Here is a 23,934-nt window from a genome sequence, read left to right on the forward strand (position 1 = left end):
CAGCTTCCGTGACTGCAGGGATTCATATTCTTGGTTCTTTCGGTAAAGTCACGTAGAAGGGAAATAATAAAATAATGAAAATAAAACATAAAAATGTTCACGACGTTTCAGCCACAACGCAAGCAGCCGTCCTCAGGTGAAGAACAGAGCTGTCAGAAAGACAGCTTAGCAGTGTTCATTAGGATGCTGTCTTTCCGACAGCTCTGTTATTCACCTGAGGACGGCTGCTTGCGTTGTGGCCGAAACGTCGTGATAATTGTTATTGTTTTATTTTTATTATTTTATTATTTCCCTTCTACATGACTTTACCGAAAGAACCAAGAATAAGTGTCACGTTCACAGAAGACAAATAGTTCACTACTTTAGCCCACCGGTGTGTTGAAGAGTGAATCCACAACATTTACAATTTTTGAGTACGACGTTTCGCTGGTAATTACATGCAGCATCATCGGGCAATTTGCCCTCACTTGCTCCCAGTCTTAAATAGAGCAGCAGGGTGACGTCATCATTTAACTCATTGAGGTGCAGTGATTTGAGGCTGAGGGGGGGTTGTATTGTAATTATATAATAGATTAGTAATCAGTCAATTGTTATGATTAGTAATGAGTTGTAGATTAGTAATCAGTTCATCTTCTTGGTTCTTTCGGTAAAATCACGTAGAAGGGAAGTAATAAAATAATAAAAATTATTTTTATTATTTAAAATAATTAAATTTATTAAATTATTTTTATTCTTTTATTACTTCCCTTCTACGTGACTTTACCGAAAGAACCAAGAAGATGAATCCCTGCAGTCACGAAAGCTTTAAATCGAAATAGTAATCAGTTGTAATGTGTATTATTTAATAACTGAACTCAATTACAATATCCACTCAAGTGCAGAAAGTAAAGGTGAGGAAGGGGGGGGTTATATAATAGATTAGTAATCAGTTAATTATTATGATTAGTAATACATTGGAGATTAGTAATTAGTTGTAATGTGTTATGTATTATTAAATAAACACATATTACAATTCCTTATAGGGGAAACACATACTAATTAACTGATCGCTAATGTAGTATATAATTACAATAACATGATCATGATGATAGGGCTTTACATTTGGTGAATATGATTATCAAACATCCATAAAATACCAATGTGTGGGTTCTCTGGCAAGGGACGATTGCAAGATGCTGCCTCCACCACACTCCCCTTGTGCTGTTCAGGCCAGCACAGGTTTACCAATGTAATCTATTCTGGCTAGAGGGTAGGCTTTGCCTGTATTTCGCTGCGTTGTATATGTCCTAATTATTATCTGTGTGTTTTGCTTATATTTTACTTTAAAGGTTATAGTAGGGAGCTAGGCTACAGGAAGGCTGACTATTCATATGCAGCTGAAACAAGTCGTCCAAGTAGCACCTGGTAAGCTGCTTTCTACACCACCATGCCACCACCCTAAAAAGCGGCATATACAATGCAGATCAACTAGTGCACACATTGCCGTTGGTTATTCTCTCCTCAGCATGTCTACTTTATGCTGTTACTGTTTCTGCCAATTTTTTTTGAGGAAAGTTAATTTAACATACACGTTAAGTCAACATTCATACACGTTAGTTTACAAAATTTACTTATTTTAAATTGATTAAACGTCACCATCAAATATCAGCATACTTAACTTGGGCCAATGATTAACCTGTTATCATGAAAACATTTGCTAAGTTTCTAATAAAATAAATAAAGTTATAGTTGGCACTGTAATAAAATGCAGCATATAATACAATTCATAACGCGTGCAATGTTGCGGACTGAAGACGCAATTCTCAGGAGCAGAGCGGAGCTCAGTGTCAGATCGTGTCACGCGGTTCCAGGGAGATTCAGTTAAAATGTCGAGCTGAAGAGATGCGCCTTTATTTTGTTTTTGAACTAATACGATTATTGATCATTGCGGATGTGAATATGGATGGCGTTCCAAATGACGAGGGCTGCAGCAGAGAAACGACGAGACGCAATTACAGTCCCTGTCCTGGGAGTTTCAACGAGGTTTTGCGATACACAGTGAGGGTTTCTAAGATTAATTTAAGTGTAAGGCATCAGCATAGAACTTAGGTATGATGGGTAGCCAGAGTTTAGGGTGCAGTAGCAGAGACAAGCGATCTTGAAGATAATTCTGGTCGAAATGGGCAGTCAATGAAGGTCACGAAGGATGAACAGAGAGTCAGGGCGAGGGTTGCGGGGGGCGTGGACAACTCGAGCAATGTGATTTGAGGCGTTGCCGCTTATTTTGGTTGCTTCAAGTGGACTGGACGAGGACTGAGTTACAATAGTCGAGCCGTGACCCAACGATGCTGTAAGTTAGAGTATAAGCGATGTTTGAGGTGATGAGCGAATGTATGAGGCGGAGGGCCCTGAGATGGTAGTTGCAAGACTTGACAACGAGGTTGACATGGGTGTCAAAGGAGAGAGTGGGATCCAGAATGATGCCGAGAAATGCCAGATGGTCGGAGAACGGAACGATGGAACCAGCGATTCAGATTCCTGAGGGGAGTGGGAGTGAAGCCAGTCTTTGCCTCGTGCCAATTAAGATGGCCTCGAATTTGGTAGGGTTTAGGGAGAGGTCGTGATCTTAAAACCAGTGCTGTAATGCGGTCGAGCAAGTGGAAAGACGGTCGATACCCGAGTTGCTGGGAGATTTAATGGAGGCCATGAGAAGAGTGTCGTTGGAGTAGCAGTGGTAGCAGATGTTGAAACTGTCGATCAGTTGGCCAATGGGGGATTAATATGCATTAAACAGCAGGGGGCCCAGGACTGAGCCCTGAGGTACTCCACATATTAACGAAATTGCATTAGAAGAAGTTCCTTGCACTTTGATGGTGAAACACCTCCTGGAAACAAATTAGGAAATCCAGTGTAGTGCAGTCCCACTGATCCCGAAATCGAACTCGAGGCAATTGATTCGGCATGTTGTTCACGGTGTCTAAGGCTGAGGAAATGTCAAGGCTGATGAGTAAAGCAATGGAAGAACCAGAATCGATAATTGCAAGGATGTTGTCCAGAATCCTAGTCAGTGGTCTCTGTTGAATAATACTTACGATAACCCGATTGAAGGGGGCAGAAATTTGGTGAGGATGTGACTTGAGGCTTGAGTTGTGCGAGGGCGAACCGCTCGAGAAGTTTGTAGGTAGTAGTGAGGTTGGTGATCGGATGATAGATTGGTCAGCAGTGTCCAAGCCAGTTTTTTTTTATGAGCAGCAGGGAAACTTGGCTAACCTTTAAGGCAGGGGGGAAACAACCAGTGTAAAATGAGGCATGAGCAATGTTGGTAAAAATGTTTGTAAGTTCCATGGCGGAGCGGTTGAACAGACAGCCAGCGACAATATCCATAGGAGATGTCTTTATGAAAATACATCATTTGAAGAGACTGGTGTGAATAAGGAGAAGAGAGTTGGGGTGGGGGGTAGAGGGCATGGTGTTGATGTATGAATGGTGATCAGTGAGGGATGACTTGGAGTCCTCAAGTGGCAAGCTTGTTAGTGAAGTGAAGGCTAAAGGAAGTTGAAGGTTGAGTGATGCCAGCTGGTCATTTTGGGAAAACGATTCTCCTGGGTGGAGCAGAGCCTCAAGGACTTTCCATGGTGTCTGAGGATTCCGAGAGGCGGTTTGGATTCGTTTGGAGATGTATGCACAGCGTGATGCCAGAATTTGTGCGTTAGCTTTCATTGCATGCAGCACGGTAAAGAGTCCTGTCAACAGGTCGCCCGCTATGTGAGTCCTTTCGAGCTGCCTTCTGATTCAAAAGTCAAGAGCTGCGCCAGGGGGAACACTGCCCTGTCAACTGTAGTGTGAGCCACGGCATCAGGGGCAGATGACACAGCACTGACAGCTACAGTTTCAACTGCAGCATTGGCGCATGAAGACCTTCTGATGAACAGCTCACGAACAGTGGGTTGGATGCTTGCGCAATCAGAGGTGCGCAGTTGGCCCTGGAGGCAGCCGTGAGGCAACCACGACGAAAGGTGCAACCTCTGTTGGCGGCGATGCAGCAGTAGGGGTTACCACTCACCCAGCACAGAGGCAGTGGAAACCCGGATCCAAGGATGGTCAGGTCGTGCCCGATTCGCCCAGGGACGCTGACCACACGCACACAGTTCCTTTGGCGACAATCATGACAGAGCGTCCGCATTACAGTGGCGCAACCCTTTCCTGTAGGTGACTGTAAAAGAGTAGTCCTGCAAAACTTCTAATCATCGGGTGAGCTGTCCAGATGGCTGGTAAACTCGCAGCGCATATTGCAGGGACGCGTGATCCGTGAATACCACAAACTGCCTATTGTAGAGGTACGGACTATACTGCTGCACAAAATTCACGATAGACAACAATTCGCAGCACGTAACACAATAGTGCTGCTCTGTGGGGGACAGTACCCGGCTCCCGTAAGCGATTCCACTCTCCGCCCCGTTCTCCACCTGTGACAACACGGTGCCTATTCCGGTGTCGCTGGCATCTGTGTTCAGCATGAATGGCAAGGAGAAATCGGGCTACCAAAGGGGAGGTGCATTAACGAGGCCATCGCGCAACACAACAAATGCGGCCTCCTCCAGCTGCCCCCACCGAAACGTCTGACTCTTTGCAGTGAGAGCGTAGAGTGGTTTCGCGACCGTCACAAACCCTGGCACAAAGCAGCGGAAGTATGACGCTAACCCAACAAAGCTGCGGACTTCACCCACCAACGTGGGGGTTGGCCAAGTGCGCATGCACACAGTTTTGTTGGGGTCCGTTGCAATCCCGTCCTCACTAACAATGTGACCCAGGTAGCGAACCGACTTTTGCAAGAGGCTTAAACTTCAGATTGGCCGCCCGCATTTTAACAACGCAGCCGCTGCAGATGTTCCTGGAACGTGCATCCCAAGACGATCACGTCATCCAAATAGATCAAACACGAATCCTATTGTCGTCTTAACAGCACTCCATAAGTCGCTGGAACGTGGCTGGAGCAGAGTCAAGTCCCAGCGGAAGGCGGGTAAACTGAAATAGCCCCTGCAGTGTGCAGAACGCGGTTTTGGTTTGGAACTTTCATCCAGGAGGCAACTGCCAAAACCCGGACAACAAATCCAGGGTGGAGAAAAACACGCACCCGACAGGACATCTAACGAATCGTCCATCCGTGGGAGTGGGTACGCATTTGCCACGGAGACATTATTCAATTTCTGAAAATCCACACAAAATCTCAAAGTCCGATTCTTCTTTTTTTCAAGAATGGGCGCCCCCCACGGACTGGTGGAAGGGGAAATTATATCAGCAGCCAACATCTTGTCGACCGCCTGACAAACATGGTCCTTCTCCTTAGGATATAAACCGAAATGAATTCTCCCATATGGGAGCGGCGCTACCCGTATCAATATGGTGATGCATCAGGAGCAGTGCACGCAATTCGCCCCTCTGCTCCCAAGAAAAATCCGGATTTTCTGAACACAACACACCCATCCTCGATTCATCTGACACCGCTTCCCGTTCTACTGAGGCCAAAACCTGAGCGGCCACATTACTGGTCTCTCCTCAACACGCGGTCGTCGCGTGGGGCAAAACCGTACCCGCCTGTATAACAATGGTACCCAGCCCAGCATTCAACACCTGGATGATGGGCTCCTGATCCCCCCTCACCACCATCTGGACCACCACCAAAGTGAGACCACGAACCACTCTGTTGGAAGGGGTTAAAATAACCCCCCTGCGGTAACTTCCCGATTGAGCTTCTTCCGCAGCCGCAAGGGCACAAGCATCTGTGCACCAGGAGGAACTCGAACAGTTTCCTTTACCAGGGCCTGAATCGTAGCGTTACCATGTGCAACCGATTTGGGGGAGACAAAAATGCCAATTGACGCCCCAATGGCAGCTCAACACACCCCTGGTCAACCAAAATTTTAAGGGGCATCCTCTTAAAAAAAATCAGCTCCCAACAAACAAGCCACTGCCAGTGACTTCGAAACCAACACCGGGCCCGTCATTTCAATTTCACCAATCCATACTGTCGCCAATATTTGGCCCACAATACCTAAACTCCCACCATTATCGGTGACACATGGACTACCCACTGGACTAAGGCAACTCAATTTCGGTGGCAAGATCCTATAAATAAACTCTGAAATGTTGGTGGCGGATGCTCCTGTATCGATGAGCACCCTCACCTCAACACCCTGCACGGTCCCCACTACCGCGGACGATCCCACCGCCGACGCCGCCACGACAACGTGGTCCACTGCCCCGGATGCTGCGGCAGTCCAACACCCTCTAAAACCCGATTATCACACGCCGCGACATGACTAGGAGCGGCGACGTGCGAACCCGACATGGTCTGTGATGAAGATGCCTGAAATGACTGTGTCGGCCGGGTGTATGATGCACCGCGACTCGCCTTTAGGCTCGGAGGAAGACAGTGCATGCACAGAGAACTGTGGAAATGGAAATGTGGCCCCACAGACCACACTTGAAATGGGTGACGGGAGCCCTCCATGGTAAAGTGACGGTTCTCCCCTGCAGTTCCCGCTCCTGTCGCCATCCCGCATCGACTTTCCTCCGTGGACTCTCAGCATGTGATGCACAAATTTGAGGGGGCTCCTTATCCTCTGGCTCTTCCACTTCCCCCGACTGTCCTGCACAAGCAGCTACCCCTACTCGCCATTGCAAATTACAAATGTGTCTGTATGCAGAGCCACCTTAATCGAAGTCAGGTTATCCTCCTCCATAGCGGGTAGAAAAACGTTCATTTCCCACGCCATCACCCTCTCCAACATCAGGGAGTCCAACCCTGCCTGCTCCATCTTGGGGTATGCGGCTTGGGCCAGTGACATCAGCGTGCTGCGGAAGGCGAGGGGCATCTTGTCTTCACATTGCAAATTTTTGTTGCACATTGGATGGCACATCAAAGATAGCTGCCATCTGTGGGTGTACACCTGTGACAACGTCGTCCTGTCTGTCAGGGAAAATCACATAAAATGCTGCCAAGGCGTTGTCGTCCAAAGTCTTAGGCAGCGCTCACAGCGCCTCAACATCAGTCCATCCCGCGAGCTCACATGTAGCAGTAAAACACCTTTGAAAGGCAGCTCAATCACCCCCCATGGCTGAAAACTCTCACACGAACGGCAACCATCTTCTTGGTTCTTTCGGTAAAGTCACGTAGAAGGGAAATAATCACCTGAGGATGGCTGCTTGCATTGTGGCCGAAACGTCGTGAGAATTATTTTATTATGTTTTATTTTTATTATTTTATTATTTCCCTTCTACGTGACTTTACCGAAAGAACCAAGAAGATGAATCCCTGCAGTCACGAAAGCTTTAATTTTACATTGAACGGCAACCACTTCGAGGGTGGGCATCTCCACGCGCGACATCGGCGGCGAGTCAATTTTGATTGGAGCCATTTCCCGCCCAGCCGACAAAATGGTGGCCGCTCGCGCGGGCTAGGGCTCCGCCGTTTCCTGTGCTTGGCTAATGGCGGCAGTGGGGTTGTCCACTCTCCCCTCTCGAACCACCACGTCTTCCTCCGGCTCCTCCATGTCCAGCTCCGCCACCAGCGCAGTCGCCGCAGAAAACAGGTCAGCGAGGCGTGCATTCTGTATATGGCATCCTCCTCCTGGCGGCCGCAGCGAGGAGTCACAGTCTTTCTCCCGCTGCTCCACCGGGAGCACCTCCTCGGGATTATTCTCCAGGGTCCTGGGGCCGTCTGGGGAATCACCTCCCCACCACATTCCTTGTCTGAAGACACCACAATGAGTGTCTTCCTCCGCATCAATATCAACATTCTAATTATAAGTATCCCTAAATTTAAAATGTACCGTTAACACTTCTGGCACCAAATGTTGTGAGTCACTTCTGAGACACTAATAGTAGGAGGCAACACAAGTTTATTCTACACGTTAACACTTGTTCACACATGGGATAACTATAAAAGGGTCAGAACAGCCGGCACGCTACCTGACCCACGACACCTGAGACAAAGACATAGCACCTTGGGTTCCAATCCACCGATAGACCCTTATCCAGCCTTGGGACTTACCTTTTATGCTCCCTGGCGTGGCCTGGCTCCGCCCTCGGACACACCCCCTTCTGGAACTTACCAGAAGGTTCTGGGCCACCTTCCACGTGTCCCTTGCCTGGCTACGCCCCATTCTGGATCCCACCAGAAGGTTCTGGGCTATACCTCACGTGTCCCCGCGATCACCTTTGCCCCACATCCTTTACCCCGGCCTATCATGTACTCCGCCAGCCGGCCGCGGTGCCACATCCTCATATGCCCCCTTCTGCGATCAGCCAGCGACACTCACCCTAGTGACCCACTCCGTGGCATTGCATGCTCTTGCTGCCAGAGCGGCTGCCACACCCTGCTCTGCTGGCAAATCGGCTGTTACGCCCACATTTCGTCTCTGTCAGTCACCAGCGCTACGCACTGTAGCGACCCATTCTCTGTCACTACACATGTTTATTACCAGATATTTGTTTTTGGATTTTATTTACCGTGCCAAATGTCACTTGGATGTTTTTTTTCCCAAAAATCTGACTAGTTTATCAGTTACTCCTGCAATGTATGGTATTTTAATCGTGGGTGACAGCAGCACGCCCGGCCGCCTTTGTCTCCCCAGTGGTAATGTTCACACACCACATCAGTTACCCGTTTGAGGCTGAGTCGACCTAGGGGAGGCCCAGGAGCAGTTGAAATAATCGTCACCGGTGGTCGAACTCGGGTCGCTGGGTTCGTAGCGCAACGCGCAAATCGCTATGCAGTCCCCTCCCACACACAAGATAAAGACAAAATCCCCCTTGTAGCCTGTAGGGGGCAAGTGCTGTTAGCGAGCACCTATGAAGGCCAGCACGGCACAAGAGGGGGTGGGTGGCCAGCCCCACGCCTGGCCGCCTTTGTCTCCCCAGTGACGATGTTCACACACCACACCAGTTCATTGTTTGGGGCTGAGTCGACCTAGGGGAGGCACAGGACCGGTGGTGGCCGTGAGCAGGAATCCAACTCGGGTCGCCGGGTTCGTAGCGCAGCACACTAACCACTACACTACACATGCGCGGGTCACGTGACAGATTTGACGTCACAGCTCACTTGCCTTGCACAAAATATATGTGTAGGGGTGTCAGGGGAAGGATTCCCACCAATAGGAGGGTTAGTGGGAGGAATAATCGAGGAGATATAAGGGGAAAACGGGCGGGAAGAAGGGGCCTTTGGCGGGAACAAGATTGAGACAGCTGGGGACAGGTGTGGATGGGAGAAAAGGATTAAAAGACGAACCCCCTGCAATATTGTGTCGGCTCTCCTTTACATCTGGTGGCAGTGGTGGGGTCTACAATGGCTACAAAGAAGAATACCCGTTGAAAAGAGCCAAGGGAAGAGGAAGCAGGGGCCGGGGATCCTTCCCATCCCGGGCAACAAGGGGGCCTGCTACCAAAAGCAGCAGCAGGGGGCCCGGCTCGCCTGGAGTAGCCCATGGAGGACCGCATGGCCCGCGTGGAGAGGGCACTCCAGGAGCTACTGCAGAGGCTCCCTATGGGGGGCCCGCCAGCACCGGGACCTCCACCCCCACACGTACCACGGGAGGAGAGGCCATGGGACCCGGAGGCCGACCAGCCGGCCGGGCAGGAGCTACAACCAACCTCGTCACGCCAGCCGCCACCGCTCCCGCCAAAACCCCCAGGGCTAAACACCCAACACAGAGAGCAGGTGGCGGACGGGCGCGTCGGCTGGGGCCCGTCGATAAGTTCATGGCCGAGGAAGGAGATTGGGAGGCATTTGTCCGCCGATTCGAGGCCGCCTTCCACGCTCTCGAGTGATCAGACGAAGAGGCACTACGAGCTTTGCCATCCGTTCTGGACGATGATGCGCTCTCCTCTTACACCTCCCTTCCCTCGCACAGCAAGACCACGCTACAGACGGCCTACGAGGCTTTGGGGGAGATCTACTGCCCAGCTGAAGGAGCCTTTAAACGGTTCCAGGACCCCCAGCGAGGGGCTAGAGAATCCCCTTTAGCCTACAGGGGTGCACTGCTCGTGTTGGCGAGGAGGGCTTTACCTCGCCTGGATGAAAAAGCGCTCGAGGACCTCTTGGTCGAGCACTTTATCGCCTACGCTTGCCGCGCTGGCGTTGTAATGCCCGTGGTGACACCGGGGGAACGCACCTCGCTGTGGGCTGCCCAGACCATCCAAGCCCATGAACAGGTCATGGGCGGGGCGCCACCCGTGGGCCAGGTGGCTGGCGCGGCGGGGGGGAACAGCCGAGCCGTTGCCGTGGCGCTACTGGGTCCAGCGACACCAACTGCCGAACCTGCACTGTCGCCGCAGGCTGCCTGTGGAGCAGCTGGGAACAGACCCCCGACGTCTAAGCCGGAGCCATCACTGCGGGAGGTGTACGCGGCGATCTGGGGGCTGGCGGAGCAGAGGGACCAGGGGCGCGACCAGCCGCCGCCTTGCTGGCAGCCGCCTCTACAACACCGCGCCGAGCCACCCCGACAGAATGCCCCGTGGGTCTGCCACCATTGTGGTCGAGAGGGGCATATGGCGAGGGGGTGCCGCACGGAGCCGGAGGCTGCCAACGCCACCTGGAACCCGCCGGGGCCGAACGCCGACAGGATCCAGGCGAGTGACGCCGTCCCGCCCGGCCTCTCGGTCGGACCGAAAAATTACACCCCCGACGCCGCGACCTCACCGGGAGCCTCCTCAGGGTGGGAACCGCGGGGGGAATCGCGCCGGGAATCGCGCCAGGGCCGGGAACCGCGCCGAGAATCGCGCCGAGGATCGCGCCGAGGTCGGGGACCGCGCCGAGGTCGGGGACCGCGCCGGGGATCGTGCCGAGGTCGGGGACCGCGTCGGGGCCGGAAGTGACGTCGCGACCGGACGTGGCGTCGCGGGCGGACGTGATGTCACAACCGGAAGTGACGTCGCGACCGGAAGTGGCGTCGCGGATGGGTTTGGTTTCGCGGGCGGACGTGACGTCGCGACCGGAAGTGACGTCACTAGTTACCTGCGACGCCGGCGAGTTGTCAGGGGCAACGGCCCCTGGGTTGAGACAGCACACACAATTGCCGTTGCGCCCTGGAGCAGTTCCACGCCCCGCCTCACCATCGCTTTGTGGCGTAGCGAGACAGGACCAGGGGGACCACACCATGAAGGGGGCCCATGCCCCCGTGACAAAGGAAGGGGAGGGGAGAAGTGATGGGCTCACGGGAAGGCCCACCCCCCAATCCCCACCGCCCACTACAATGGGGGGGCCCCCCAGGGGGGCCCCCCCACACCACAAGGGGGGCCCATCCTACGTCACCAAGGGGACGCAAATTGCACCACATGGGGAGCCCAGCCCACACCACAGGGTGGATCCCACACCATGTAACAAGGGCGCATTCACCCTGCTGCGACGCACTCCAAAGGGGGGCACCCCATCTTGGGTCCATTCACATCCATCCCCCATCATCTCACGAGTCGCCTGGTCAGTGGCCGGACTCAGCCACACAATGGAGGAAGCTGGCAAGGCGGGTAGTAGTGGCCACGTCAGGAACCTCGGTCCTGGTCGGTGAAATCGCGGGAGTGTCGGCACGTATCTTGGTTGACACGGGGGCATCAGCCACGATCATCTCGAGCACCATGCACGAGATGCTGCCGGATAAAAACCGGTCTTTAGTCCCCGTCAAGACGACGTTCATTGCAGCAAATGGAGGCAGCATGGACTTCCTGAGCCAGGTTGAAGCCCCGATACAGATTGGGCAGCTTTCGGTAGCAGGACCCATCCTTGTCTCCGCAACGTTCCCCGTACCCTGCCTGTTGGGGACGGACTTTCTGAGGTGGATGCCAATGAAAATCGATCTGGCCAATGGGCGGGTGGAAGTCCAGGGAACGCATCTCCATTTCCTAAAGGCGGAGGGGGCCGGCCGGGGTGTACCTTACGTGCAGGCTCTGGTCAGTAAGTCTGTCTCCATTCCCCTGGCAGCCCAGATGCTGATTCCGCTGCGATATCGGTCCTCCCTCGTAACAGCCCGACCGGACTCACCCATCCTGGTGTCTCCCGCGTCAGCTGCCACGGATCGCCATGCGCTGGTGGGAGCCGAAACTATTGTCCAGAGGAACCAGCATCTGTTCATTCAGGTGCTGAACACCTCCAATAGAACAGCGACAGTGCAGGAGGGAACAGTTCTGGCCCACGTTAGCCCCTTGTCACGAGGAGCCCCCGGGACAGAGCCCGAGCTTGTAGGCAACATCAGCCAGTCCGAGGACAGAGGGACCAAATCGTGGATGGACCAGCTGGCGGGGCCTGAGCCGGGATTGCCGCCCGACCAGAAACATCAGCTGTACTCGTTATTGCATGAGTTCTCGGACGTGTTCAGCTGCGGACCGTTCGACCTAGGACGCACAAATCTGTTGCAGCACCACATCAACACGGGAGACGCCGCACCCCTGTGCCAAAACACATATAGAATGAGCCCGATGGAAAAAGGGCACATTCAACAAGCAGTGTAGGAGATGCTGCGGGCTGACCTAATTTCTCCATCCTCGAGTCCATGGGGGGCACCGGTGGTCCTAGTCAAGAAGTCAGACGGGTCACTGAGATTCTGTGTGGACTTCCGGCGCCCAATGCCGTCACGATTGCCGACACATATGCCCTACCACGTATCGATGACTCATTGGATGCATTGGCGGGAGCAAAATTTTTCAGTACGCTGGGTTTATTGTCCGGGTTCTGACAGGTCCCACTAGACGCGGACTAAAACAGCGTTCCATACACCACAGGGCCTGTTCGAATTCAGCTGCCTGCCTATGGGCCACCAGACTGCGCCGGCGACGTTCCAACACTTAATGGAGTTGGCCTTAGCAGGCCTCCAATGGGAAACGTGCCTCATCTACCTGGACGACGCACATTGTCTTCAGCGATCATTCGATAAACACATTGACCGATTACGTCAGGTATTCCTGCGGTTCCGGAACACGAACTTGAAGCTCAAGCCGTCGAAGTGCCACCTTATGCAGTCGTCGGTACGCTACTTGGGCCACATTGTCAGTGAATCTGGAGTGGCTACAGACCCGGAAAATACGGCCTGCATGAGGGCCTGGGCTGTTCCCACAACGATTCCAGAGGTACGCCGGTTTGTGGGTTTCGTTTCTTACTACCGCCGGTTTGTACCCAACTTCGCAACCATTGCCAAACCCTTGCACGTGTTGACGGTGAAGAACCAGAGGTTTTATTGGGGCCCTCTGGAGGAAGAGGCATTCCAGCAGCTGCGCTCACGTCTGACAGATGCACCACCATTGGCTTTTCCGGAATTTGGCCTCCCCTTTATCCTGGACACGAATGCCAGCGATGTGGGCATCGGCAGTGTCTTGTCACAAGTCCAGCAGGGTCGGGAGGTGGTTATCGCCTACGGTAATCGCGTGCTTTCATCAGCGGAGCAGCGCTACTGCGTCACACATAGGGAACTCCTGGCAGTCGTTCACTTCGTGCAGCAATTCTGACCCTACCTGTATGGTCGCAAATTTACGGTCCGCACTGACCACGCGGCCTTGCAGTATTCGCTCCGCATCGACAGCCTTCGGGCCAGCTGGCCAGGTGGATAGAGCGCCTGCAGGAGTACAGGTACCAAGTGGTGCATCGCAAAGGGACCAGACATGCCAACGTAGATGCATTGTCCCGGCTGGCGCCCCAGGGCCCTTGTGCATGCACCACAGGCGGGGCATGCTGCAAGGAGGTGAGGCCAGAGGGGATGGTCATCGCTCCTGTACGCACGGCGGAGGGCACACAGGGTGAGGTCCAGCTGACCGACCCCGACCTGGGGCTGACCTTGGACGATTGGAGATGTCTACAGCTGGAGGAAGCCCCACTGTGAACGCTACGCGCCTCAGCAGAGGCAGGCGGGGGGGAGGAGTACATCGTATGGGAGGACCTCCTCATGCGATGGGACCCGACAGGGCGCCGGCGATGCCTGGTAGTTCCGGAGTCGCTGCGTCAACAATTGGTTATGGACGTACACGACCGCCAGCTGCTGCACCTGGCAGGGCGGAAGACACTGTACACATTACAGGGTCGGTACTTTTGGCCAGGCATGACCCCTGACGTGCACCGATGGGTCGCTACCTGTGTCGAATGTGCGCGGCGAAAGCCGCCACCCCCGGGTAAGCCCCTATAGCCCATCACGGTGACCAGGGTCAACGAATTGGTTGCGTTGGACATCCTGGGACCACTGCCGGTCACGCCACGGGGAAATAAATACCTGTTGGTTGGGGTCGAGTACTGCACGAGGTGGACGATGGCGTGGGCCCTCCCGGACCAAACGGCACAGACCATCGCCGATGCCTTCGTGGGGGGCTATGTCCTTGATAAGGGGGCACCGGAGCGGTGCAGGAATTTCTCCTCATGGCTATTGAAGGACGTCTGCTCTATCCTGGGCACTAAAAAGGTCCGAACATCTCCGTATCATCCCCAGGCCGATGAGATGGTGGAGCGGCTTAACCGCACCATAGCGGCCATGCTGTCCCAAGTGGTGGACGAAAACCACTCGGACTGGGACCTCCACATTCCATCGGTCTTAGCGGCGTACAGGGTGGCCCCACACGTGGCAATGGGGTTCTTGCCGTTTTTCCTGATGTATGGACGGGATCCCGTTCCGCCTATTGAGGTGCAGCTGATGGACATTCCCGCAAGAGCTGACGCATGGTCAAATGCACTAAAGACCTCCCTCATTTATTTGAGAGAGGCCTGCCAAGCAGCTGAGGCCGCATCGGCCACGAGCCAAGAGAATAATGTACGGATATGGGAGAGGACAGTGACAGCCAAGCCCTTTAACGTTGGGGACCAGGCATGGCTACACTGTCCTCAGGTGCCGGTTGGCCTCTCACCAAAGCTGCACCGACCCTGGAAAGGGCCGGTCGAGGTCATTAAAGCACTCCAACTGTAGTCCGTCCAGGTCCAACTGAGTAAGCGATGATGGTTTGTACACCCCACCCGCCTTAAGCCATACATCTCTCCACCATCATCACTGCCAACATCATCATCATCATCCCTACCCGGGCCAAGGTCGCCGACCACCACGCGCCGACCGGCAGGGGGTTAGGTGCCCTGTGTTCCCTTGTCACCTACAGCGCCCCATGTGAGGCCTGACGGAGTGGTGGCACGACCTCCCAATCTCCTTCCTCGGAGAGACAGCGGCACCAGGCAAGGCGACACCGGCACCACCGAACCAGAGACCGCAACGAGAGGGCCTTCGAAGGAGGGGGCCGCCACGGTCATCTGCTGCCTGTGGATGTCCGGGCTGTTACGGGACGCTGGCTGGAGACCCGGGCAGGCCGCGCAATTAATTTTGTTGTGTTATATTGCATTGTATGGTTGTGGGGGGGTTAAGGGCTGTCGTCACTGTCAGTGGGGGGAGGCATGGGGAGACTTAAATGGTCCATGGGGGAGGCAGAACCGATGACGTTTTTTTTTTTCTCCGGGGGGGGGGGGGGGGGGGGGGTGATGTAGGGGTGTCAGGGGAAGGATTCCCACCAATAGGAGGGTTAGTGGGAGGGGTAATCGAGGATATATAAGGGGAGAACGGGCGGGAAGAAGGGGCCTTTGGCGGGAACGAGATTGGGACAGCTGGGGACAGGTGTGGATGGGAGAAAAGGATTAAAAGACGAACCCCCTGCAATCTTGTGCCGGCTCTCCTTTACATATGCATTATTGAGCTCCCCCCCTCCAAAGTGTATTTTTATAATGTTTCCATGGTGTACAGTCTGGAAAGTACCCACATGGCAAATTTCCAGTTTGTTGCATGTCGGGAAGTACGCTATTTGATCTGGTTTTGGCATTCAGTGCCCTATTGATGTGTGCATCATTGTAACCATTCCAGCGCTTCTTTAACATGTTTAATCTCACTCAGACTTTCACCATCTGACAATTTCTTAGCCCGATGTATAAGCATCTTGATGATCAGGTATTCTGTGCAAGGTGAGGGTGCGACTGCTTTCATATAGGGGTTAGTGTGTGTTTTCTTTCAGTAAACGCTGTTTTTTACCGTTTTGGCTGTGCCCGAGCAGAAAATCCAGAAATGGGAGAGTTCTGTAAACCTCCACTTCCATTTTGAACTGGATGGATGGGTTTTGTGAGTTGAGATTTAGAATTATATGAAGTGTATGTGCCATGTGGCCAAACCACTGTGTCATCCACATATATAAACCAAACAGAGGGTTTTAGTGTGCTTAAAGATATTGCAATTTCTTGAAAGTATTGTCATAATGTTGCTGTTTTTTATTGTTCAGGTTGACAGCGTTTGTGGTCAAGGTGTACTCTCTAGCCAAGCGTGTCATCATCGTGGACAACCAGGAGCTATGCGGGCCAGTGAAATGGATCATTAAAAACAGACAGAACAGTGATGGCTCTTACAGAGAGAATACTCCCATCATGACTCGCCATATGCAGGTTTATAATGTTATAACATCACAAGTAATAATTGTGTGTCGAGACAAAAGCTTTTGTAAGAAAGTTTTCATGGATACAATCAACATTGTGAAAGTCAAAATGATCATTGCACACTTTATTTATTTCCATACCACTGGCCACTGGTCTTATTTTACGAATAACATTCAAAGAGTCCCTTCTGGCCATGGAATGCATTGCAGATAAAGATTTTTTGCCCATCACACTTCCCCACTCTCTACCCATTAGTCTCACTCTTTTCTCTGTACCTCGGGATGGGAAGGGACTTGCTGGACATTGCCTCACAGGTGGTGGCTGACATCGTGAATCGAAGGGTGATCTGGCAGAAAGGAACCAAGCTAACCACTTGAACGACTTAAGGTGGATCACGCCAAGAAGATGGAGTCTCATAAGCTCCGTTTCATCCCTTTATACCTGCAGATAGCAGTCCCAGTAATATAGCAGGAAGGCCACCTCCAAGATGGCCTACAAGTCCCACTTCATCAGAAGCAAGACAAAAGAAAAGCCCAAATCTAAATTATATTTAGAGTGCCTTCACTCAAGGTGCTTGACATAACTTACAAAACGGTAATAGAATATAATTATTTAGATGGCAGGGGCATACAAGGATCGAGGAATGAGCGACAGCAAGAGGGTAATTCGGGATCATGAAAGGGTAGTAGAGGGACGAGAAGGAGTGGAAGGATGATGGGCGGGAGGATCAGGCAAATGGGAAATAAAAGAGGTAAGCTTTAAGAGAGAAAGGAAGGTGGTTAAGAAGTTGGGGACTGCTTAATGTGCAAGGGAAGTGTATTCCAGTGGAGGGGTGCAAGGAGGGAAAAGGACCGAAAACAGATTTTGGCACAGGGAGAAAAAAAATCAGAGAAAGATAATATTTTGGGAACGAATATGACGAGAGGGGACATGGAAAGAGATGAGGCAAGATAAGGTGGGGCAAAGCCATGAAGAGGTTTAAAGACCAATATAATTTTAAATATGTTAGGAGGGGAGTGAGGGCAGAGGCAGGGAGACCAAGAAAAAAGAGTTGTCCAGGTGGTTAAAATATCAGATTGAACCAAGAGTCTGTTGGCAGAAATTGGAATGAGAGGGCGGATTTTCCTGATGTTTAATAGATGAAAGTGGAAAATCCGAGTACTGGTGGAGATGTTGGTGGAAAATTGAGGAAAGAATCAACGGTAACATCAATATTGGTAAGACAACACTGCTGCTGATTGGCCAGACAACACTGGTTCTAGGAATTAATGAAACTAAGAACGGTCCCATCATGGCTGCTTCCAGCTCGGAAGGATCGACACATTGCCTCATTTTGGAGATCCGTTTTGTCTGCTGCAATCGGAGTGGCCTGTCCTGCTCTTGTTACCAGCTCTGGTGTTCTTGATTAATCTTATGAATTACACTTCATGAATGGCTGGCGACATGAAATTAGATAATTACCCTTGGTAAAAACTTGTTTCTCTAGATTATGCCACGGGCCTCCAGTCTCGCTCTCATTCGTCCCACGATTGGCTACTCCCTGTAATCATTGGGAGAATGTTTGGATATGTGACACGTCTTGGTTCTCTTCATTTCTTAATTTCATTTTCAGTATTTGTACACTTTCAAGTTGAGGTATATCCACTTCTTGTGTTCTGTTCAGTGTCAGACATTAATTCCCCAAATGGCTATGCATAAGTCTGTGGAAAGAGGGTGTTACATTATTTGGTGTCTCCCTCTATTTTCAGTGTAGCTTTGCTATTGAGTGGAATGGCTTTTGGGAAGAGAACAAGGAAGAGGGATAGCCCTCTGAAGCTTTATCCACAGCACTTAATGTAGCCCGAAAGGAATGGCTGAATGTTATGAATAACACTCCAGCGGCATGGACTAGAAAAACATAATTTTACCAAAGTAGAAATTATTTATCCTGGAGTAATTCATTGGACTTTTTATAGGTAACTTACAAACTGCACTGCCTACTGGCTCTACTTAAACAGCAATAGCCTACTATCATGCAGAATAAATGTTACAGATAATCCCCGAGTTACGATGGTCCGACTTACGATATTTCGATCTTACGATGGCGATAGCGATACGACAAAATTGTATGTATGATAGATAGCTTTAGCGATTTCATTTTAGGGTTACCACGATATGATACGTTCAATGCATGTTAAACGTTTTTATAGCAGATAGGATTGTTTCCTGAAAAAACTTTCTATTAAATTGCAGTTCATATAGGTAGGCTAAGAATTTACCTTGTTTTTTTTACTTTACATTTTACTGTGCAATACAGTATTGTAATTAATACATACAGTATATAGTTTATACAGTACGGTACTGTAAATTACTCTTTTTTGCTAAATTATCACCATTCTTTAAGACTCCTGGGTAGGCTAGGCCATCTTCGACTTACGATATTTTTGACTTACGATGGGGTCGTCATAACGCATCTCCATCGTAAGTAGAGGACTACATGTATATGAATGGTGGGCTTCTATCAAGGGTGAATCCTGCAAGGTTAAAATTGGGCTTCATATTGGTGGCAGGATAGTGTAATGGTAATACTTGTGCCTCAGAAACAATGTCCTCGGTTAGATTCCCAACTTAGAAGCTTTTTCCTTGTTTTGCATGAATTTCTTACGGGTTTTCCAGTTTTCCTCCATAGAACAAAACACATACAATATAACTGGCATTGGCCAAACATCACAATTATGAAAAACTACCTGCAAATTACTTACTGGGAATTAGACAGCAAAATCACCACCTATTGCAAAAACCTGGCAAGACCCTCCTGAAAAAAGAATCATGAGAATGATGCTTTTCGAAATAAACAAGCATATTGAATAATATACGTTGTTGCATTCTGAAATGTACACTAATTTGTATTCGAAATTAATTTCTATTGATTGACATGCATTTACTTTTTCAGGGTGGAGTGGGTGGATTTGAAGGCCATGTGTCAATGACAGCATTTATTCTCATCGGAATCCAACAAGCACAAGAATATTGTGGAGACACTGTTCTGGTATGAAATGCCACCAAATATAAAGTATCACACTTAAGCAATACAGCATTACATTCCTCATTCCTCAGGAAGTGGCGATTTCTCCATAATCAATTTGCTGTTCACTTCCATATAGTGGCTCTCATTGTAACAACTAAGAAAACCTCCAATCAGGAATTTAACTCACAACCTTCCAATTGCATGCCACTCGCACGACCACTGAGCCCAGGTGTATCATGTTCGAGACTTGTTTCAGAGGTTCACAGCTTGAATCTGGTAGGCCTGATTATTACTGCAGCTGAATTAATCGTAAAATTATCTACACTGTCTGCTTCACAGTAAGCATTAAAGATCCTGTCACTTGAAACAGATAGACTATTGTATTCTAGCCTCATGGTCCAAATTTGAAAAGTTACCTGTAACGTAACCTAATGGGTTTATGAATAGCAATAAATTGCCCCTACTCTGAAACTGCTGCAGACAGTGCCTCTGCAACATAGCAGCACCGTCGTGATGCGCTTGTGCTATAAGAATGGCACAAATCAAAACATAACTGTATTAGTGAATTAATTAGGCGAATGCTACGCTTCATGTGATCAGCATGGTACCTACAGTATAGTGTTTACGTGATAATTGTCGACATTCACCACCTGCATGATCCATGTGGTGGCAACCTAATGGCAATCTACATTGAGGGCAATGGGTAAGTTCCATGACTGTCACTAACCCTGCTCATCGTCAGCCCTGGGGGTCACATACTGTATTGGTATCAGTAATTTATGCGCAACATCATCCTGAAGACGTATGTGACCGTGGTGAGCATGATCATGAGGATGGGGAGGAAGAAGCCATGAAGGTTGTGATAGAAAAGCGTCAGCATCACAGCCTCAAAGAGTGCAAGTGTGGGTATCATGGATGTCATGTTCCAACTATTCTGCATTCTCGGGCAAGCTGCTGCCACATTTCAACTGCATTATCTCAACCAAACCTCTGGTTCATCTCAACCATGATGCCAAATCAATAGCGCCACCATCTCACATGAACTTGGCTTAAACCTGATATAGTGGCATAGCGCTGGCTGTTGGCAAAAAAGGGGATCTGCAGTGTACGGCAGTACTGACGTCAGCAGTCCATGATATACATGAGAGGGGGATCTAGGGGAAAGGTTACAGAAGGCATCCATCGGAAAACCTCGAGAATCCGCTAGTAGGTTCCAGGAAGGGGGCATGACCGGGGTGGAGCGAGGCCATGCTGAGAGAATGAGAGGGACCCCTCGTGGCTGTTGCTGGAAGTGGGATCCCCATCGTGCTGCTCAAGTCCATCGTCACCATTCTTCTCGTCATCGTCTCCATCTTCACCATCTCGGGGCGCCACTAGTCAGACAGCCTACCAACTGTTCTAGCTAAATAGTGCCGCTGACACTAGATGGTCTTAAATAATAGTGTGTTATCCCGATGGCACTTGCTAAATAAAGAAGTGCCTCAAAGTCTTACTGTCTCCAAATTAGTCACTACATTTTGGCATCGGAAGTGCTAAAGAAAAAGAAAATTAGTTACTTGAAAAGCAGCAAAGAGGAAGAACCTACCTGTAGTGTCCTTTGGAGATGAGGACGACGGGGACGTTGTCTCCTCAACAGCCCCGGAATCCGGGACCCCAGTCGTGTGTCTGGGGTCTGCGGCGGCGGCACCTGCAGAGCAGCAGGAGCAGGACGTCGGCCCCTCGCAGCCGCCAGCCAAGGAGAGGTGGCGCGACCTCACCGGGCGCCTCGTGCACCTGTTCTCCTCTGCTGCGCAGCTGGTCATCCAGTCTGGATCAGCTGCACCCACCGTAGGAGCCACAGTGCAGGGGCTGCAGGCGGACAGCTCACCTTCCACCGACGTGCCAGCGCGGGAACTGTTTTCTCGCCCATGCAAGTGACCACCATTTCTCCTTCTGCGGGCGCGGCGCAGCAAGTGGCTGCCATTTTGACAATGGAGCCCGAGCTGGTTCCCGCCAAATTCAGCAGCTTCCATGGGGGGAGCCATTTCAACGAAGGCGCCTACCTCCCGTCCACGAGTTCATGCCGCTTCAAAGCGGCCTGCACCTTGGTCGGGTGGTCCGACGAAGAGGCTCTGCGGGCTCTGCCGATGGCTCTGGATGATGACTCCCCGGTGGCGTTTGAGGCCATCCCGGAGGCAGATCGAGCTACTCTGCCTTGGGCATGCGCTCAGATGGCCGCCATTTTCGACCCACCATCCAATGCGTGCCGAAGGTTTTTGCTGCGGAGGCGGGAGGAGGTTGAGACGCCTCTCACCTTCTGCAGTGCTACTGGCCTTGGGCCACACAATGTGTCAGTGCATGGAACAGATGGCGCTGGATTCCCTGGCACTGGAAAGGTTGCCGTCACTGGCCTAGGAGTTGGGCATTGCTCCCCATCACGGAAGAGGACGACCTGTCGCCCCTAAAGGTGGCCCGCTGCATCGAAGCATATGTCAACCTGCAGCGGTGGCCAGGGGTGGCTGCTTGTGCGAGGGTGCCAGAGGATCCGGAGGAGCCTGTGCCATGGGAACTGGAGCGGGTCTGCGCGTCATTTATCTGGGGCCCACGCGGAAGAGGGGTGATGACCAGAGCGGGAGCAGTGGAAGAGGGACCCCCCTTCCAGCATGGAGGTCCATGACCGCCTGCTTCAAGTGCAGCCAGCTGGGCCACATCACCAGGGAATGCCACAACAGCACTGGATTGCCCACCTCGCCTTCGACATCCTCTGCCCCACCGACATCCGCTTCCTCGGCCTCGCAGGCAAGTCGCGAGTCAGACACCCGGCCGCAAATGTCACCTCATGCATCTCAATTATTAGGCGAGTCCAGTTCGCATGTCGCCATCCTTCATCTTGTCATGGCGCGCGAGCGACGGACTCCGGCATCAGATAGGTGGCCATGTGGCATGAGGCAGTGGAATGCGTTGGCGCACCGTGTCATGGCGGCTGCAGCGGGGTCGTCCGCGGTGGTTGGCTTTATTCAGGGGATAGAGGTAAGGTTCTGGTCGACACGGGAGCATCGGCCACCATGATTTCGGAGTTAATTTTTTTAATGTTGATGCCCACGACCTGTTGTCTTAGCCCAGTTGCTAGTGCTTGTGTTTCCGTGAATAGCGAGAGTTTAGGTATTATAGGCCAAATATTGGTGAAAGTCTGTGTTGGAAGCATTGAGTTGACGGGGCCAGTGTTGGTTTCCAGGACCTTGGCTGTGTCCTGTCTTTTGGGCACCGATTTTCTTGGGAGAATGCCCCTTAAGATCCTTGTCGATCAAGGCTTTGTTGAATTGCCATCGGGACAGCGGTTGGTCTTTCTGAAGTTTCCGACTAGGTTAGCAAGGGTTAACACTACAGTTCAGGCTCTGGTGGGGGAAACTGTTACGGTTCCGCCAGGTGCACAGATGTTGGTGCCATTGCGGTTGCTGAAGCAACTGGATTTGATAACCCCATTGAAGGGGTCCTTTTAACCCCCTCTAATACTCGGGGGCTCGCATTGGTGGGTGCTCAGACTATAGTGAAGATGGAGCAGGAGCCCTTTTTGCAAGTGCCAAATGTCAGGCTGTGGGCTGCGGTGGTCCAAGCTGGCACAGTTTTAGCCCATGCAATGGCCGCGTGCTGTGAGGAGGCCTGCACGGAAGCTAAAGAGGTCGTTGCAGCGGTGCAGTGGGGAGGCGAGTTGGGAGTTGGACGGGGCTTGGACACATTATGTGGGGAAAATTCTGATTTGTCTGGGGAACAGCGGGACGAGCTGTGTGCCCTGCTCCGGGAATTTGCTGATATTTTTAGTCAGGTGAAATTTGATATTGGCTGCACTTCACTATTGCAACATCGCATTGATACAGGTGAAGTATTGGAAATGACGGCAGGAAACTCCTTGACGGGAACACACTTCTTTTATTAAATCTTGACTTGTAACAATACAACGCGTGGCCTCTCTTCTTCACAATGCGGTCACCATACAACGGTACAACTCGTGACCTCTTCTTCTTCACCCTACGCTTCTCTTGACTCTCTGGATTCTGTGCTGCTGGCTCTCTGTGCCTCGTGTAGACTCCGCGCCTCGGCTACACTCTTCTCTCGCCTCGTGTAGACTCTGCGCCTCTGCTACACTCTCCACTCGCCTCGTGTAGACTTTGCATCTCTCTCTCTGGCTACACCGTATGCATACTCGGCTCGTGTAGACCTTCCTCTCTCTCTCTGGCTACACCGTATGCATACTCGGCTCGTGTAGACCGTTCTCTCTCTCTGGCTACACACTATACATCACTCAGCTCGTGTAGACCGTTCTCTCTCTCTGGCTACACACTATACATCACTCAGCTCGTGTAGACCGTTCTCTCTCGCTGGCTACACTCTTATACCTTACTCTCCTCTATTCTCCATTACTCTCCTCTACTCTCCATTACTCTCCATTACTCTCCATTACTCTCCTCTCCGGGCTCTATCTCTGCACCTTCGTCTTCATTCTTAGATGGTTCCACTTCTGCCTCCTGCTCCTCTGTGCATCACCTTA

At 51.4% G+C, this 23,934-nt stretch overlaps 1 protein-coding gene across 1 annotated transcript in view; it reads left to right on the forward strand.

The window, feature by feature from the left end:
- Positions 1-23,934, forward strand: part of LOC144934672 (complement C3-like) — a 332,072-nt gene that overhangs the window by 198,131 nt on the left and 110,007 nt on the right. The window contains exons 24-26 of the mRNA XM_078860722.1: positions 1,329-1,404; positions 16,252-16,411; positions 19,335-19,430. Coding sequence (XP_078716848.1) covers positions 1,329-1,404; positions 16,252-16,411; positions 19,335-19,430 — 332 coding nt within the window. The remainder of the gene's footprint in view (positions 1-1,328; positions 1,405-16,251; positions 16,412-19,334; positions 19,431-23,934) is intronic.

This window comes from Lampetra fluviatilis, chromosome 11, assembly GCF_964198595.1.
Source record: "Lampetra fluviatilis chromosome 11, kcLamFluv1.1, whole genome shotgun sequence".
NCBI lineage: Eukaryota > Metazoa > Chordata > Hyperoartia > Petromyzontiformes > Petromyzontidae > Lampetra > Lampetra fluviatilis.